Source organism: Ranitomeya imitator, chromosome 5 (assembly GCF_032444005.1).
Source record: "Ranitomeya imitator isolate aRanImi1 chromosome 5, aRanImi1.pri, whole genome shotgun sequence".
NCBI classification, from domain to species: Eukaryota; Metazoa; Chordata; class Amphibia; order Anura; family Dendrobatidae; genus Ranitomeya; species Ranitomeya imitator.
In genome coordinates, this window is record NC_091286.1 from 33,054,275 (window position 1) to 33,072,355 (window position 18,081).

Below are 18,081 nucleotides of genomic sequence, written 5' to 3' on the forward strand. Positions count from 1 at the left end.
TTATATGCAGTGTTCCTTGACAGGAAGTTTTGTGTGTAGCAAAAATATGCTCCCTTGTGATATGTTGCTCACTCTCTGCTCCTAATTTTGGTTGTGGCCCAGTTTATTTTTCGGGGTACTGTTTCTTTAACGTTTAGTAGGTGTAATTGGTCAGGTAATTAGTGTTTCTGCCGCCTCGGCTGCGACTTTACATTTGCAAATAGCTTTCTGTGTGTGATAATGAAGGAGGACTTGTTTTGTCTTGCAGCGGAATCTAAGGCTTATCCATTTGAGAGACATGACTTCCTCACAGAGTACATGCTTTTTCCTGCGGTATGTTTCCACACTGTACGTTTTTATACATTTGTGTTTTGTTTTTTTGCCCTCAGAGTATTCAGTATATGCCTACCCCCCCCCCGCCCTCTCCCCCCCAAAAAAAAGTCACCCATGGCAACCAAATGGCAGCTTTCAGTTTGTCAAAGCTATTTTCAAAACGACAAACTGGTTGCTGTGGGAAACAAGACGTTGTTTTTCTTGTCAGCCATCTTTGTTTTCCAATGCAACCAATCAGAGCACAGGTTTCATTTTTTAAACAGCTCTGTTCAAGTGTGTGGTGGGCTCTGATTGGTTGCTATGGGGAACAGACTTCTTTAAATTTTAGACCGTTTTTTTTGATAAATATGTCCCATTTTGATTTCTATAGTTAACGGACAGCCATGTTATACTCGTGGCGGGATGGAATGACGGACTGAAAAGTTTCCTGTCTGACATTCACACCTTTTTGGTAGAAACTAGTGATCGCCAATATGTCTTTTTTTTTTTTTTTATCAGGACGGAAAAGCTGACTCAGTGGGCAAAATGCATTTTTTTTTTTTTGTCAGCTATATGCTAAAGCAGAAAACCTGTTTCATCTGCCACAATGAATGATGGCGCTAATGGTGGAACTATGACCCCCGTTGATGCTGCTGTCAATAGCTCCAGTAGCATCTTTACTGTTAACAGAAGGAGTAGGCTCCATCTTTAAACCCACCGGCACCTTGCGATTACAGATGTCCAAGGCCAAGTAAAGACTACTATGGTGGCCTGTTAGGATGTTTAGTAACACTGAAAAAAAAAAATATTTTTTTGTTCCACTTTTTCAATGTTATGTTACTTCCTGGGAAGCGTAGGAAAGATTCACAAACTTGCTGACATCAGTTTAAAATAATCTTGAGGTATGTAGGTTTTAAAACTATCACTTTTTTTTCTTCCAGTTTTATATAGGCCTCTCAAAGTCACTTCATAAGTTTCTCAACTGCCTTAGTAGTTGCTAAACGTTTAATTAAGATAAATCAAAGGCAGGGTGAAGTAAAAGTATGCACATACAATAATGAATGTAAATCCCATAATAGACATTTAAATAGTATATGAGTGTGCATATAAACCCAGGATCATAATGAGGGAGACCACTCATCAAAAAACAAAAGCGCAAAACCAACAAAGAAGACCGAAAAAAATAGGTCAGTAGATGGTATAGTGAAAGAAGTGAATACTTAATTAAACAACAAATCGGGGCGCAAAGGGCAAACAACTAGGATCTAGATACGCTTGAACAATGGAGAGTGACTAAAGGTACCGTCACACTGAGCAACTTTAGAACGATAACGATAGCGATCCGTGACATTGCAGCGTCCTGGATAGCGATATTGTTGTGTTTGACACGCAGCAGCGATCAGGATCCTGCTGTGACATCGTTGGTCGGAGCTGAAAGTCTGGAACTTTATTTCGTCGCTGAATCGGCGTGTGACGCCGATCCAGCGATGTGTTCACTGGTAACCAGGGTAAACATCGGGTTACTAAGTGCAGGGCTGCGTTTAGTAACCCGATGTTTACCCTGGTTACCATTGTAAATGTTAAAAAAAAAAAACAAAAAAAAAACACTACATACTTACATTCCGGTGTCTGTCGCGTCCCCCGGCGTCGGCTTCCCTGCACTGTGTCAGCGCCGGCCGTAAAGCAGAGCACATCGGTGACGTCACCGCTCTGCTTTACGGCCGGCGCTTTACACAGTGCAGGGAAGCTGAGGCCGGGGGACGCGACAGACACCGGAATGTAAGTATGTAGTGTATATTTTTTTTTTTTTACATTTACAATGGTAACCAGGGTAAACATCAGGTTACTAAGCGCGGCCCTGCGCTTAGTAACCCGATGGTTACCCGGGGACTTCGGCATCGTTGGTCGCTGGAGAGCTGTCTGTGTGACAGCTCTCCAGCGACCACACAGCAACGCTGCAGCGATCGGCATCGTTGTCTATATCGCTGCAGCGTCGCTTAATGTGACGGTACCTTAATGGAATGGTATTTAACAGGGATAAATGCCATGTTCAGCACCATGGAATTAATGGTGCTATATAAATAATAAAATAATAATAATAAAAAGCAAGATTCTACATCTGTGCAAGAAACGAAAATGACAATAGGAGGAATAGAACTAAGCTACAGCACGTGTGAAAAGAATTGGGTATACTAATAGATCACAGATTGCACATGAGTCAACAGTGTGATGCAGCAGCAAAAAAGGCAAACGCACTTCTAGGATATATAATTTACTCCTCCTTGGTCAGGACTCATCTGGAATACTGTGTCCAGTTTTGGGCTCCACATTTTAAAAAAGACATTGAAAAACTGGATCAAGTTCAGAGAAGAGCGACCAGGATGGTGAGTGTACTGTAAACTATGTCCTACGAGGAACGGTTAAAGATCTGGGAATGTTTAGCTTGCAAAAAAAAGTCTAAGAGGAGACTTAATAGCGGTCTACAAATATCTGAAGGGATGTCACAGTGTAGAGGGATCATCCTTATTCTCATTTCCACATGGAAACACGAGAAGCAATGGGATGAAACTGAAAGGGAAGAAAATACAGATTAGATGTTAGAAAAAAGTTTTTGACAGTGAGCGTGATCAATGAGTGGAACAGGGTGCCACGAGAGGTGGTGAGTTCTCTTACAATGGAAGTCTTCAAACAGAGGCTGGCCAGACATCTGCCTGAGATGGTGTCCAACCCCCTGCTCAATGCAGGATTCACTAAACCAAGGACCTGGAGGTCCCGTCCAACTCTAACATTCTATGAACTGCATAAAATTGAGGCGCATATCAAAAGTACAGTCATCAAATCAAACTTTTAATCCTACCAATACAAAAGAAAACTTTTGAAAAATGGCATTTATCAAAGGTTCTCTGTTATTTGTTAGGCTACGTTCACATTTGCGTTGTGCGGCGCTGTGTCGGCGACGCAACGCACAATGCAAATATGAACGCATGCACAAACGCTGCGTTTTGCGACGCATGTGTCGGTTTTTGCATGGTTTTGGGCGCAGGAAAAACTGCATCATGCTGTGTTCCCTGCGCCCTGACGCATGCGCTGCAGCGACGCATGCGTCGCAAAACGCAAATGCAACGCATGTCCATGCGCCCCCATGTTAAATATTGGGGCGTATAGCGCGTGCGTCGCCGCGGCTGCGCCCGACGCAGCCGGGAGCGGCGCAAATGTGAACGTAGCCTTAGCTATCTACTTTCAAAATGTGAAACTGTTAAATTTTTTTTTTTAATTGATCAAAATTTGCCAGTATTATAAAGTACCACGTGTCACAAAAAAACGCCACTAATCTCTTAGAATCACTGGAATGCCTTGAATCCTTCCAGAGTTGTTACCCCATAAATTGACACTGATCAGATTTCAAAAATTGGGCTTGATCACTAAGCCAAACCTATTGATCCCTTTTGGACCAGCTTACCATGTGATTTGTATGCGAGTTTCCTGATTTTTATCCACATGACCTCATAGGGGAAGGCGGAGGATCGAGCATGTTGAATTTCAAAGCCGCAGATTTTTCGTTCAGTTGATAAATCGTTAATAAACTATTACAAAAATTTGCACGGAAAGCCAATGTGTGTTAATAAATTTTAAAAAATAATGAATTATGCGCCTGGCCATTTATCTAAAGGTCTGCCATTTTACCTACCTTTTACCTTTTCCTGCGGTGGGGGGAATATTTGACTTGTTGACTTGACAAGGCAAAATCTTACAAAATCAGCTGGCTGTTAGCCTCAAAACTGCTGGCTTCCAAAGCTATGTAGCAGCTTACTGCACAACAGGTTCATATTGTGCACCCCTAAGACCGAAACTGTTTTACATAGCCCGAAACTTTGAATATTTGAGGGTGGTGGTGGAGAAAAGTGCAGAAGAATGTGAAACGTGTTGCAACAATTAGTGCATAATCTACTCGTGCTTACTAGATCCTGAAACCACGACCGGTAGATAAGGTCAAGTTTATTTTGCTGCCGTATGTGCAATCCAGTCAAGATGTTTATCTCTGTAAATTCTAATCCTCATAAATCATGTCAACGCGCTGGAGATCCTTTTATAGGACGCTATTTACACAGCAGTAACAAAGCAGCTGCCTACTTTAAAGGATTTAAATCTAGTCGTTTATTTATACTTTTTTTATATGGCCTTTATTTTCATACTTTTAATAATAAAAAGCTCTCTGCATACAGCTGCTCTGCAGACCTGTGTGTCTCCATGGTTACAGACAACAAACAATCCCTGTGTAGTCTGATCCACCCGTTGTGGTGCTTTTTTTTTTTTTTTCCTGATAACATAAGAGACAAATGTAAGAGAGTCGCTGATTACTTAAAGATCAGATGATGCCATTTTTTTAGCCATTAACCTTGGGAAAAAAAAATCATCCAATTAACATATTTTGTGTTATGTATCCTTGCATTTATTTGTAGGTTATTTTGTAGGTGAAAATTGTTTTTTTTTTTGTTTTTTTTTTTTCTTTTTTCTTACCAGTATAAGGGAAATTTGTGATTTGTAAGAGATGAACTGTATAAATAACAGTAGATTTTATTTCTTATTTTATTTTATAGTTTTTTCTTTTTTTTTTTTTATCTATAATATTGAAAACTTATTAAAATCTGATTGCTGGTACCGACTCTCTGCGCTCCTGCCGATCAGCTAGTAGAAAGTGCTGTGGTCACTTACACGAGTGTGTGCACCCTCTTTATTTAGTTCATCCGTGGAAGTGCCACCGATCTGATATTGATAGACCACCATTATGATCCCAGAAATTCCCTTTTAATGTTGAGTTCACGTGCAGCGGACATGCTGTGGCTGTACACAGCAATGGCCCTGTGATCCTTCAGAAACTGCGGCTTCACCTGCATAACCATGCGGCCATTATGATCAGCCGCACGGTCTTGCAGGTGACACATTTGTTTCCCTGCAGTATTTGGTGAAGATTGCAGCAGCACAGGGATTGTTGCAATGTAAAGCAGCAGTATGACGCCTGGGTGTGAACGCAGCCTATTTCTATTAGCAAAGTTGCTCCATATTATTTTATTAGGGAGTATAGGTGAGAGCCGATGTAGCCCAGTAATGGATGACCAATTATTTCTTGTGACTGCACAGTGGGCTTGATGGGACACGGGTAGGTTCCGATGCTGAAGCACCTGCACACCTGGAAAGTTTCATGCACATATCCTTTTTCTTTCTTCGCTTTCTATACTGGCTAGTTGGCTTTCTTTGCCTCTCCACTCCCCAGGTAAGCTCAAAACACCGTGTTTCTAGGGACACATTACAACTTGATCATCCTTGTCACACAGTCAACCTCAAGACCGATATATAATACATAGTGGGTACGAAAAGTATTCAGACCCCTTTAAATTTTTCACTCTTTGCTTCATTGCAGCCATTTGGTAAATTAAAAAAAAAAAGTTCACTTTTTTTTCTCATTAATGGACATTCTGCACCCCATATTGACTGAAAAAAAACAAAAAAAAACAAATGTAGAAATTTTTTGCAAATTTATTAAAAAAGAAAAACTGAAATATCACGTGGTCATAAGTATTCAGCCCCTTTGCTCAGTATTGAGTAGAAGCACCTTTTGAGCTAGTACAGCCATGAGTCTTCTTGGGAATGAAGCAACAAGGTTTTCACCCCTGAGTTTGGGGGTCCTCGGCCATTCTTCCTGGCAGATCCTCTCCAGTTCTGTCAGGTTGGATGGTGAATGTTGGTGGACAGCCATTTTCAGGTCTCAATTGGGTTTAGGTCAGGGCTCTGGCTGGGCCAGTCAAGAATAGTCAGAGTTGTTCTGAAGCCACTCCTTTGTTATTTTAGCTGTGTGCTTAGGGTCATTGTCTTGTTGGATGGTGAACCTTCGGCCAAGTCTGGGCACCAGAGCACTGTGGAAGAGGTTTTCATCCAGGATATCTCTGTACTTAGCCGCATTCATGTTTCCTTCAATGACAACCAGTCGTCCTGTCCCTGCACCTGAAAAACACCCCGCATAGCATGATTCTGCCACCACCATGTTTCACTGTTGGGATTGTATTGAGCAGGTGATGAGCAGTGCCTGGTTTTCTCCATACATACCGCTTAGAATTCTCACCAAAAAGGTCTATCTTCGTCTCATCAGACCAGAAAACCTTTTTTCTCAGTCTGGGAGTCCTTCATGTATTTCTCAGCAAACTCTATGCGGCTTTCATATGTCTTGCACTGAGGAGAGGCTTCCATCGGGCCACTCTGCCATAAAGACCTGACTGGTGGAGGGCTGCAGTGATAGTTGACTTTGTGGAACTTTCTCCCATCTCCCTACTGCATCTCTGGAGCTCAGCCACAGTGATCTTGGGGTTCTTCTTTACGTCTCTCACCAAGGCTCTTCTCCCACGATTGCTCAGTTTGGCTGGACGGCCAGGTCTAGGAAGACTTCTGGTGGTCTGAAACTTCTTTCAATTAAGGATTACAGTGCTCTTAGGAACCTTGAGTACTGCAGAAATTCTGTTGTGACCTTGGCCAGATCTGAGCCTTGCCACAATTCTGTCTCTGAGCTCCTTGGCCAATTCCTTTGACCTCATGATTCTCATTTGGTCTGACGTGCACTGTGAGCTGTGAGGTCTTATATAGACAGGTGTGCGCCTTTCCAAATCAAGTCCTATCAGTTTAATTACTCACAGCTGGACTCCAATGAAGGAGTAGAACAATCTCAAGGAGAATCACAAGGAAATGGACAACATGTGACATAAATGAGTGTCTGAGCAAAGGGGCTGAATACTTATGACCATGTGAAATTTCAATTTTTCTTTCTTAAAGGGAACCTGTCACCTGAATTTGGTGGGACTGGTTTTGGGTCATATGGGCGGAGTTTTCGGGTGTTTGATTCACCCTTTCCTTACCCGCTGGCTGCATGCTGGCTGCAATATTGGATTGAAGTTCATTCTCTGTCCTCCATAGTACACGCCTGCACAAGGCAAGATTGCTTTTCGCAGGCGTGTACTATGGAGGACGGAGAATGAACTTCAATCCAATATTGCAGCCAGCATGCAGCCAGCGGGTAAGGAAAGGGTGAATCAAACACCTGAAAACTCCGCCCATATGACCCAAAACCAGTCCCGCCAAATTCAGGTGACAGAGTCCCTTTAAGAAATTTGCAAAAATTTCTACATTTGTTTTTTCAGTCAAGAATCCGTGCAGAATGTACATTAATGTGAAAAAATATGAACTTTTTTGAATTTACCAAATGGCTGCAATGAAACAAAGAGTGAAAACTGTAAAGGGGTCTGAATAATTTACGTACCCACTGTATACATATCTCTGTTAGAAGGGAAAAACAAGTACAAAAATCAGAAATTGACCTTAATGCGGCTAATCATTGTATGAATCTGTGGCCCATTAAACTGCACTTCACTGACAGAAATACAAACATGATAGTTGATGGATTTTCAGGGAGCAAATAGACGTGTGAACATGGCATCTGAGCCCTTACAATGCAATACTAGGATTTGATCTGGTATAAAAAAAATTGGTATTTTGCTAATGTAAATTTCAAAACTATAAACATTAGGAATTACTGGCGTGAAGCCGGCATTACAGTGACATCACCAGCAGAATAGTGAGTGCAGCTCTGGGGTATAATACAGGAGGTAACTCCGGATCAGTAATGTAATGTATGTACACAGTGACTGCACCAGCAGAATAGTGAGTGCAGCTCTGGAGTATAATACAGGATGTTACTCAGGATCAGTAATGTATGTACACAGTGACTGCACCAGCAGAATAGTGAGTGCAGCTCTGGAGTATAATACAGGATGTAACTCGGGATCAGTAATGTAATGTATGTACACAGTGACTGCACCAGCAGAATAGGGAGTGCAGCTCTGGAGTATAATACAGGATGTAACTCAGGATCAGTAATGTAATGTATGTACACAGTGACTGCAGCAGCAGAATAGGGAGTGCAGCTCTGGAGTATAATACAGGATGTAACTCAGGATCAGTAATGTAATGTATATACACAGTGACTGCACCAGCAGAATAGGGAGTGCAGCTCTGGAGTATAATACAGGATGTAACTCAGGATCAGTAATGTAATGTATGTACACAGTGACTGCACCAGCAGAATAGGGAGTGCAGCTCTGGAGTATAATACAGGATGTAACTCAGGATCAGTAATGTATGTACACAGTGACTGCACCAGCAGACTAGTGAGTGCAGCTCTGGAGTATAATACAGGATGTAACTCAGGATCAGTAATGTAATGTATGTACACAGTGACTGCACCAGCAGAATAGTGAGTGCAGCTCTGGAGTATAATACAGGATGTAACTCAGGATCAGTAATGTAATGTATGTACACAGTGACTGCACCAGCAGAATAGTGAGTGCAGCTCTGGGGTATAATACAGGGTCAGTACATAAAATGCTGAATCACCAGGTGCATGCATCATATTACTTATTTGGGTGAATTCTATATATAAACTGACACCCACATTCTCTTTATTGCTACCTTCGTTTTGTACGTATCTGACTCTGGTTTGGATACATTGCTTTGATTATTTTTTTTCTCTAGCAACTTGCACTCTGTTTGTCGCAGCTGTCCAGACTTGTCTCCTTATTATCTCTGGATACCTCTCCCTTGTGCATACTTTTGTGACAGAAGAAACAAATAATGTGTGCAGGGCCTCAGGGGAAGGACCGGGGAGCTCTGCTGAGCACAATACCCATTGCCCGGGGCCTTGTTTTTCTCTCTAGCCTTCTGTCACACTGTGGTCTTGTGGTGTTGCATTCTTTGTGTGTTTTATTGCTTAATCTGTCAGCCATACTTGGCAAAACTTCAGAGACCTATTCAAGGCTATTGAAGCGGAGGTGTGTTCCTCCTTTGGAACGGCGAAGAAAGGCAGCAGTGATATAGATGTCCTTCAAGTCAAGGTTGGCGTGTGCGGGGTCATCAGAATAGATGGCTCTGTTTTAGTTATGTAGCACCGTCATGGCTGCCGAGCTCTGCTTGGCTAGACCTCCACCGAAAGGCGTTGACCTTCAGTTATGATCGCCATCTGGTTTGCTAGTCTATTTTTGATGGTCCACCAAACAATATCAAGAGCTATGATGTGTATAGTATTGGACTCTCTTTATGATGGAGACATTTTGGACCCCTCATGCTCAATGGTCCGGGTGCAACTTGAACTCTTCCACCTTCTTATTGACATGCTCCTTCAGGTTGATCGCTTTAGTTTAGAAGTCCACCCACTTGATTTTACGAAACCTGTGAAGAGTTCCTGTGTGACTTTCATGCCACAATACCCCTTTTGACTTCATGACTTGGATGAATATCGTGGTCTACACCCCCTTATAGTCCTACCTGGAAATTTAGTTTGAACACCATATTTATGACAGCCGGCCACTATTTTTCCTTTGCCACCTCAAGCTCTTTGACCCAGGTGCATTCAGTCTTTGCCTACCTATTACCGTTCCCCGATATTAAGGTTGGAAACCAAATTTATGAAGGCCACTCAACACACTGTGAATAGTTTCTCCGAAAGTTGAATGCCAAAAATACCCCGCCAGGCACCATGTTCCGGGTGCAACTACCCATTCTATAGGCAAGCCCCAATATTCAGGTAGAACGCCATACACACCTGGGAATTACATGCCAAAATATATTGACATAAGTCCATTTCGATGACTTCGTGTAACTATATTATCTGTTAGTGGTCATAGGAAGTTTTCCGTGAGCAAGGAAGGCAAAATTAGTGAAGATCGCTCCGTGAGCAAGACTACTCTCGAAGAGACCACCAATTTTTTTTTTTTTTTTTTTTTTTAATTTGTCTGTAATTTGTGATGGAAATTTTTTCTTTGTATGGAAGGAGGGCGGGGGTCTAGGTACGAAGAACAGATGGCTGTTTGGCTACTGTTAAAGGTGTATGGGAGCCTATAGATCGCCTTGTATTTGGTTTACTAGCAGATGCATCTGGCAGTGGCTCATGCCCCACACCTCCATAGGCAGGTTTGAGGTTTTAGCCATAGCTAGCCTAAAATGGCGCTGTCCAGGATTAGAAAATATGGGAACTTGCTTCCAAAAAAAATAAAACCGTAGCAAAGTAAATATATCGAAGTACCACTCACAACCTCTGTTCAGGTGTGGCCCTGTCCTTAGAATAAAGCAGCCATGTTTTCTGAAAACTGAGCCTCATTCAAGGGAATGTGAGTGAAGTGTAATACCAGACACAACCCATAGACAGTGGTGGCGCTGTAGAGCTCTTGTAAGGATAATGCTCATATAATTGTAATGAACTTGTTATATAAAACTTCTACCTTACTAGTTTGGGTCACGATCTGTGGTCTTGTTTTAGAGCTGGACCAAAGACAAGGCTGTGCTGGATGATTTACTTCACAAAGTGGCCTTGGAACATAAGACTCTAAGGTGAGCCAACTATTATTTAAAAAAAAAAAAAAACAAAAACATATATATATATTAATATTATTTTTTTAGGGGGGGAGGGGGCCCAGAATTCCGAAAGGTATTTTTGTCCTTAACATACAATCTAAACCACACATATTGGTAAATGTCTGCCGGTTACTGTATCGGCTGGTTGTTTGACATAGCAGATGTCAGGGGAAAGAATGATAGGGCATGTTGCGTTGCAGCATGCCCAATCTTTTTGTTCCAGAGGGAGAAAAGCAGCTGTTGGAGGAGTCTTCAGGATTTTCTTCTCCTTTTCTGCTTAAAAAAATAAACAAATTATTAAGCCTGTGATTCCCAAGACCCTTCATTATAAATTCAAATGGTATTGTAAGCTGTACCATTATTCTTAAAGGGAACGTAACGGTCAGGTCATGTTTTCGTTCCGCTCTCTTCAGTTCATGAGCTGACTCTGTTTATCTTGTAGTGAGATACCTCCGGAAGAAGCAGAAATCCAATATATAAAGGAAGTGGAACATTTGGACGGATATGGGCAGGAGTGTTTCCATGTAAAGGTATTCATACTGGAAGAATAAGCTTGGCTCTCTACTGACACCTGTCTGTCAATGGTTGTATTGCACACCATGAAAATTTAGGGAATGAGGTCTTTGACTTTTTTTTTTTTTTTTAATGACCAATTTAAATGAAATATTTTTCTACTATAGGTTGTAGCTTGCAGTTTATAATCATTGAGATGAGTGAATTGTGGAAAATTTATATTAAAAATGTTTCTCCTGAAATTTGGATGATTTTTTTTTTTTAAATAAAAATTGGTGCACTTTGACTTCACCGTGGACATAGTTCTAACTACTTATTAACCTCTGAGCTGTCCTCAGAACCCAATTTAATGCTGCATGATCTAACTTCAATCACACACCTGGTGAGATGGATTCTCTAAGGTCAGGGTGAGAAACATGGACTAATGGCGTTAGCACAGTGGACAGGACTTGCCGAATGTCACATGGATCAGCAGGATATGCTGGACGCCAGGCAGACAAGTGAAGTTGGAAATGCCAGAAGACAGTCTGGATTGTGGACTTATAAAGGAACTATAACTGTATAGTCTGTCCAAGACTTGCAGCAAACAAATGGTTAAAGACAGTGCTGTCTCCTAAAAGCAAATAGATGATCTTTGGCAAGGAAGTAGAAAAGCAAACTAAATAATTCCTCACAGTAAAGGGATGCTCAATGCAGAAGCGTTTTGTAGTGTGGACAACACCAGAAAAGAGTTTGTAATGCTTACAGCAGGTGAATGGTTAATCAGCAGGTCTGAGTCAAGAAGTAAATATAGATAATACTGGACAAAAAGAGTTGGCTGAGCTGAAAAACCTGGATGGTGAGGCGAAACGCCAAAGCACACAGTAGCTGAATACAAGGCTTACTGAGTACTCTGCACAGCTGTTGGGTCAGCCTTAAAATGCCTCAGGTGATGACGCGGGCGTTCATCCGGCTACTTATAAAACCTGGCATGTACTACAGCAGAGGAAGGCATCCTCAGCAGAAGGGAGCAAGGCCCCGCCCCGGAGCTGAGACAAGTGTGTAAGGCTACGTTCACATTTGCGTTGTTGGGTGCAGCGTCATCGACGCATGCGTCATGCGCCCCTATCTTTAGCATGGGGGGCGCATGGACATGTGCCGGTATGTGTTGTACTGCGTTTTACGACGCATGCGTCATATAGACGCACAGACAGGGCGCAGAGGACGCTACTTGTAGCATTTTCCCTGCGCCAAAATTCCTGCTCTGTGCGATCTTATGACAACGCATGCGTAGCAAAACGCGTTGTTGGTTGCGTCGCCGACACTGCGCCCAGCAACGCAAATGTGAACGTAGCCTAACGCATACACCCGTAGTGTCTTGTGCGCACACTTGGTATTTTCAGCATGAGAGCCTGGGACTGCTGTGCTTACCCTGCGTCCCTTTACGTTAGTAGTCACATGTTACATTACTATCTATCCATTATATTATTAAACTTGTGCTACGTTTTTGTTTTGTAGGACAGCCACAGCAACGACGTCAACCTCTGGATTTTCTTCATGGGCATCTTTACTGGAGACAGTCTTGGAAAAGCCACAGCCTCTTACAGGTGAGTGAGTCATCGCTAAAGGTGTAGCTGTAGCGGGCGCAGATGTAGCGGGTGTGTCGATGGCTGTGGTGGTAAGGTGGCGTGGAGGTGGCATGTCAAGGCCGCAGAGGTGAGGAGGCAGCATGTAGATGGCCGCGGATGTGAGGGGGCGGCGTGTCGATGGCCGTGGATGTAGGGGAAGGCATGTCAAGGCTGCAGAGGTAGGAGGGGCAGCATGTCCAGACGGTGGAGGTAGGGGGAGGCATGTCCAGGCCGTGGATGTAGGGGAAGGCATGTCAAGGCTGCAGAGGTAGGAGGGGCAGCATGTCCAGACCGTGGAGGTAGGAGGGGCAGCGTGTCCAGGCCGTGGAGGTAGGAGGGGCAGCGTGTCCGGGCCGTGGAGGTAGGAGAAGGCATGTCAAGGCCGTGGAGGTAGGAGGGGCAGCGTGTCCGGGCCGTGGAGGTAGGAGGGGCAGCGTGTCTGGGCCGTGGAGGTAGGAGAAGGCATGTCAAGGCCGTGGAGGTAGGAGGGGCAGCGTGTCCGGGCCGTGGAGGTAGGAGGGGCAGCGTGTCCGGGCCGTGGAGGTAGGAGAAGGCATGTCAAGGCCGTGGAGGTAGGAGGGGCAGCGTGTCCGGGCCGTGGAGGTAGGAGGGGCAGCGTGTCCGGGCCGTGGAGGTAGGAGAAGGCATGTCCGGGCCGTGGAGGTAGGAGGGGCAGCGTGTCTGGGCCATGGAGGTAGGAGGGGCAGCGTGTCCGGGCCGTGGAGGTAGGAGAAGGCATATCAAGGCCGTGGAGATAGGAGGGGCAGCGTGTCCGGGCCGTGGAGGTAGGAGGGGCAGCGTGTCCGGGCCGTGGAGGTAGGAGGGGCAGCGTGTCTGGGCCATGGAGGTAGGAGGGGCAGCGTGTCCGGGCCGTGGAGGTAGGAGAAGGCATATCAAGGCCGTGGAGGTAGGAGGGGCAGCGTGTCCGGGCCGTGGAGGTAGGAGGGGCAGCGTGTCTGGGCCATGGAGGTAGGAGGGGCAGCGTGTCCAGGCCATGGAGGTAGGAGGGGCAGCGTGTCCAGGCCATGGAGGTAGGAGGGGCAGCGTGTCCAGGCCATGGAGGTAGGAGGGGCAGCGTGTCCAGGCCATGGAGGTAGGAGAAGGCATGTCAAGGCCGTGGAGGTAGGAGGGGCAGCGTGTCCAGGCCATGGAGGTAGGAGGGGCAGTGTGTCCAGGCCATGGAGGTAGGAGGGGCAGTGTGTCCAGGCCATGGAGGTAGGAGGGGCAGTGTGTCCAGGCCATGGAGGTAGGAGGGGCAGCGTGTCCAGGCCATGGAGTTAGGAGGGGCAGCGTGTCCAGGCCATGGAGGTAGGAGAAGGCATGTCAAGGCCGTGGAGGTAGGAGGGGCAGCGTGTCCGGGCCATGGAGGTAGGAGAAAACATGTCTAGGCCGCGTAGCTCAGAACACTATTATGGTTGGTTTTATATTCCCATGCAGTTTGTGCTTGTGTCCCAAGAATCGCATTGCAAACAAATAATTGGTTTGCCGGTAAAAGTTGTTGAAATTACCCAACCATTAGAGGTTCCCAACTGCACAGCAAAAACAACAAAGCCGCTACGTGTGACTATACCCCCAATATACCTGCACCCGGCATTTTTCTATATTGTGGATGAGTGCATCGCTCAAAAGGAGCCATCATATGGGATCACATCCACCACGTTACTCCCTCGTGTGACCATGTAAATTAATATTAGCAGCACTGTGCAGATGGACCGTGTAATAAGTTTCCCGGGAGCGATGTCCCGGCGGGCTGTAGGAGAAGCGTCCCCTGACCAGTCCTTTATCTGCACGCAGGCTAGAACATGGGTACTTTTTCTCTTAATCTCACCACTAGCAAGTGGATGAATAGTGCGCTTCTATGTCCTGACATGGTCGGCTAGAGATAGGTTCCAGCCACGCATAGATGAATGGCTCATGAAAGCATCCTAATGGTAATCTGTCCCGCGAGCCCTGCCAAGCTGGAGGCTGGACGGCAGAGATATCGCTGGCGTGACTGCGGAATGTCGGAATGCGAGTCTTGGCAGCGCTAACCTGCGATCTTGTCTCCAGGTGGAATGACATTGGGAATATCACACACAACAAGTCCGTAATTGTACTGGAGCTGAACAGAAAGGAAGAGAGCGTCTTTTTTCACACGGTACGTGAGTAATCTCCTTTCAACCCCATCACCCCCCCATAATAAACTTGCAAAACAATAGAGTCACTATCCAAACTTTATAATGTTTGGTATTATTACAAGATTAGCACTTTACACAACCAACTTAAAGGTTATGTCCTTTCTTCAGCAATATTTGCAGGTTAAATTTATTGACTATGAGCTGCACACACTATTCTACAGATCCTGAGTTACACCCTGTATTATACCCCAGAGCTGCACTCACTATTCTGCTGGTGCAGTCACTGTGTACATACATTACATTACTGATCCTGAGTTACATCCTGTATTATACCCCAGAGCTGCACTCACTATTCTGCTGGTGCAGTCACTGTGTACATACATTACATTACTGATCCTGAGTTACACCCTATATTATACCCCAGAGCTGCACTCACTATTCTGCTGGTGCAGTCACTGTGTACATACATTACATTACTGATCCTGAGTTACATCCTGTATTATACCCCAGAGCTGCACTCACTATTCTGCTGGAGCAGTCACTGTGTACATACATTACATTACTGATCCTGAGTTACACCCTATATTATACCCCAGAGCTGCACTCATTATTCTGCTGGTGCAGTCACTGTGCACATACATTACATTACTGATCCTGAGTTACATCCTGTATTATACTCCAGAGCTGCACTCACTATTCTGCTGGTGCAGTCACTGTGTACATACATTACATTACTGATCCTGAGTTACACCCTATATTATACCCCAGAGCTGCACTCATTATTCTGCTGGTGCAGTCACTGTGCACATACATTACATTACTGATCCTGACTTATATCCTGTATTATACCCCAGAGCTGCACTCACTATTCTGCTGGTGCAGTCACTGTGTACATACATTACATTACTGATCCTGACTTATATCCTGTATTATACCCCAGATCTGCACTCACTATTCTGCTGGTGCAGTCACTGTGTACATACATTACATTACTGATCCTGAGTTACCTCCTGTTTTATACCCCAGAGCTGCACTCACTATTCTGCTGGTGCAGTCACTGTGTACATACATACATTACTGATCCTGATTTACAACCTGTATTATACCCCAGAGCTGCACTCACTATTCTGCTGGTGCAGTCACTGTATAAACACTTTACAGTACTTATCCATAGGTGAAATCCATATTGTACTCCTGAGCTGCACTGGTGATTCTGCTGGTAATTGTAAATAGTTGGAACAGCTTAAAAAAAAAAAAAAAAAAACAACCCCTCCCCTAGTATCTTAGCTGAGCTTCTGATTACTCTTTTCTATATATAATATTTTATTTTTTTGGATCGTACACATCATGAGATGACCCAACATGTCATTCAGTACAGTAATCCTGTTAATTTCTAGTTATCCCATAAATCTTGAAAATACATCCATATTGTTAAAACTCATGATCCTTTTTTCTTTGTCTAGCCAGCATTTTCAGTGAATTGTTTTTTGTTTTTTTGTCTTTTGTTACCGTGTTCCACTTTTTTTTTTGTTATAAAGTCACAAAGTTTTTGGAATTTCCCTTGTACCAGCTCTTTCATTCGGTTTCTTCGCGATGTGATGACTTACGCTTGCTTATTGCATTTCAACAGGACGACATTGAAAACAGCAAATATATATCCCGGCTCTTTGCTGCTCGGATGAAATTCTACAAAGAACACAAAATCTGCACTGAGTAAGTGATCGCCGGGACACTGCGATGATTTCTGACATCTGATCCGTTTCAGGACCGATCAATCGGATCTAAAAGGTTATATGTGAATCCTTGTGTAAGAAATAGACCCTATGTAGAATGTTGGGCCTTAAAGTCTCCTCCAAATGGACTTTTTTCGAGGCTCGTTGTGGTGTCGGTCCTCTTAAAGTACAGTAACCCCTTTTAAGAAATAATATCCCTTATTTCCCTCTTGCTATGTAATAATGCCCCGTTTTTTAAAAGCAATAAAAGTCCTCTACCACCTTTTGAAAATAAGTGCCCCCTTTATACCAGCTCACCCCCTCTAAAGTTTGTACACCCTCTAATTCCAATCTCCATTGTACTCCTCTGTTAAACTGTGCCTCCAAAAAGGCACATTGCATTGTTAAACTAGGCACAAAGTTGTCTTAAAAAAAATGTTAAAAAAAATAATAAAAAAATTGTTTTAAAAACCCCAAAGGATCGTTTTTGGGCACAAACAACAACAAAAAAAAAACAATGATAAAAGGCTGCGATCAACAAGTTGAAGGTGATGATGGCCTAATTGGTTGTAGTTTCGGAAGCTGAGATATGGAGAGCTGTTTGGTAGGATCCTTACACTGTAGACCAAAGATGTAATAAAAATCAAAAATCAAATGAAAAATAGGAGACCCCCTCTGTCCCTATTGATGGCTAAAGCCGCTCTGCAATGTTCGGACCCCATCGAGGGGCGCCCCCCCATACATCAGCTTCCTAAACCTTTTGTGATCGTGTTGATGGAAATAAAGTTTTTATATTTGTTTTAACAGAGCGCACAATACACCCCCCGCGGTGCGGAGACACTCCACCTGGGGAAGATCCTCCATGGTATGTGACTGCTGAGAGGAGAAAATGGACTATAAAAGGGGGTTACGGAGGACCCCCGTTATCACTTCTGATGTGTCTGTTTTATCAAACCCTTATAATAAATGATGCTCCGAAATTATGACTTGCTAGAATTCGGCATTGTCCATTTCCTCTGTTATTCCTCCTAGGAAACTGGGCTTTAGGGTTTTCTTTTCAGACAGCACTGATTGGACAGCCCCCTAACAAATAAGACCATTTACTCCTAAATGTCCAGGAGGAGCAACAGAGGAACAGCACAATGCAGAGATCTAAGAAGGAAAAAAATAAAGAAAAGCTCCAAAATGGTCATTTTGGGGGGGGGGGGGGAGACAATTATTACTAATGGACAAGTCCACTCTATGATAAGAAAGTAGTAGAAGTTTGTTTTTTGTTTTGTTTTTTTCTCCTTTCATCCTTCGTTATCAGATTTCTTTTTTTTGCTCCTGAGCGCTAGGAGTTTTGTTTGAGACAGACATGTCCTTTTATTAATGTTCCTTTGCTTTTGGTTT

At 43.8% G+C, this 18,081-nt stretch overlaps 1 protein-coding gene across 2 annotated transcripts in view; it reads left to right on the forward strand.

Annotated features, from left to right (window-relative positions):
* PTPN14 (protein tyrosine phosphatase non-receptor type 14) overlaps nucleotides 1-18,081 on the forward strand; it is a 100,583-nt gene that overhangs the window by 56,235 nt on the left and 26,267 nt on the right. The window contains exons 5-11 of one of the 2 annotated variants that reach the window (XM_069768504.1): nucleotides 248-312; nucleotides 10,646-10,716; nucleotides 11,183-11,270; nucleotides 12,751-12,839; nucleotides 14,910-14,997; nucleotides 16,608-16,690; nucleotides 17,497-17,554. In XM_069768504.1, coding sequence (XP_069624605.1) covers nucleotides 248-312; nucleotides 10,646-10,716; nucleotides 11,183-11,270; nucleotides 12,751-12,839; nucleotides 14,910-14,997; nucleotides 16,608-16,690; nucleotides 17,497-17,554 — 542 coding nt within the window. Of the gene's footprint in view, nucleotides 1-247; nucleotides 328-10,645; nucleotides 10,717-11,182; nucleotides 11,271-12,750; nucleotides 12,840-14,909; nucleotides 14,998-16,607; nucleotides 16,691-17,496; nucleotides 17,555-18,081 lie in introns of both variants that reach the window. The other variant, XM_069768503.1, reaches the window with a different exon arrangement.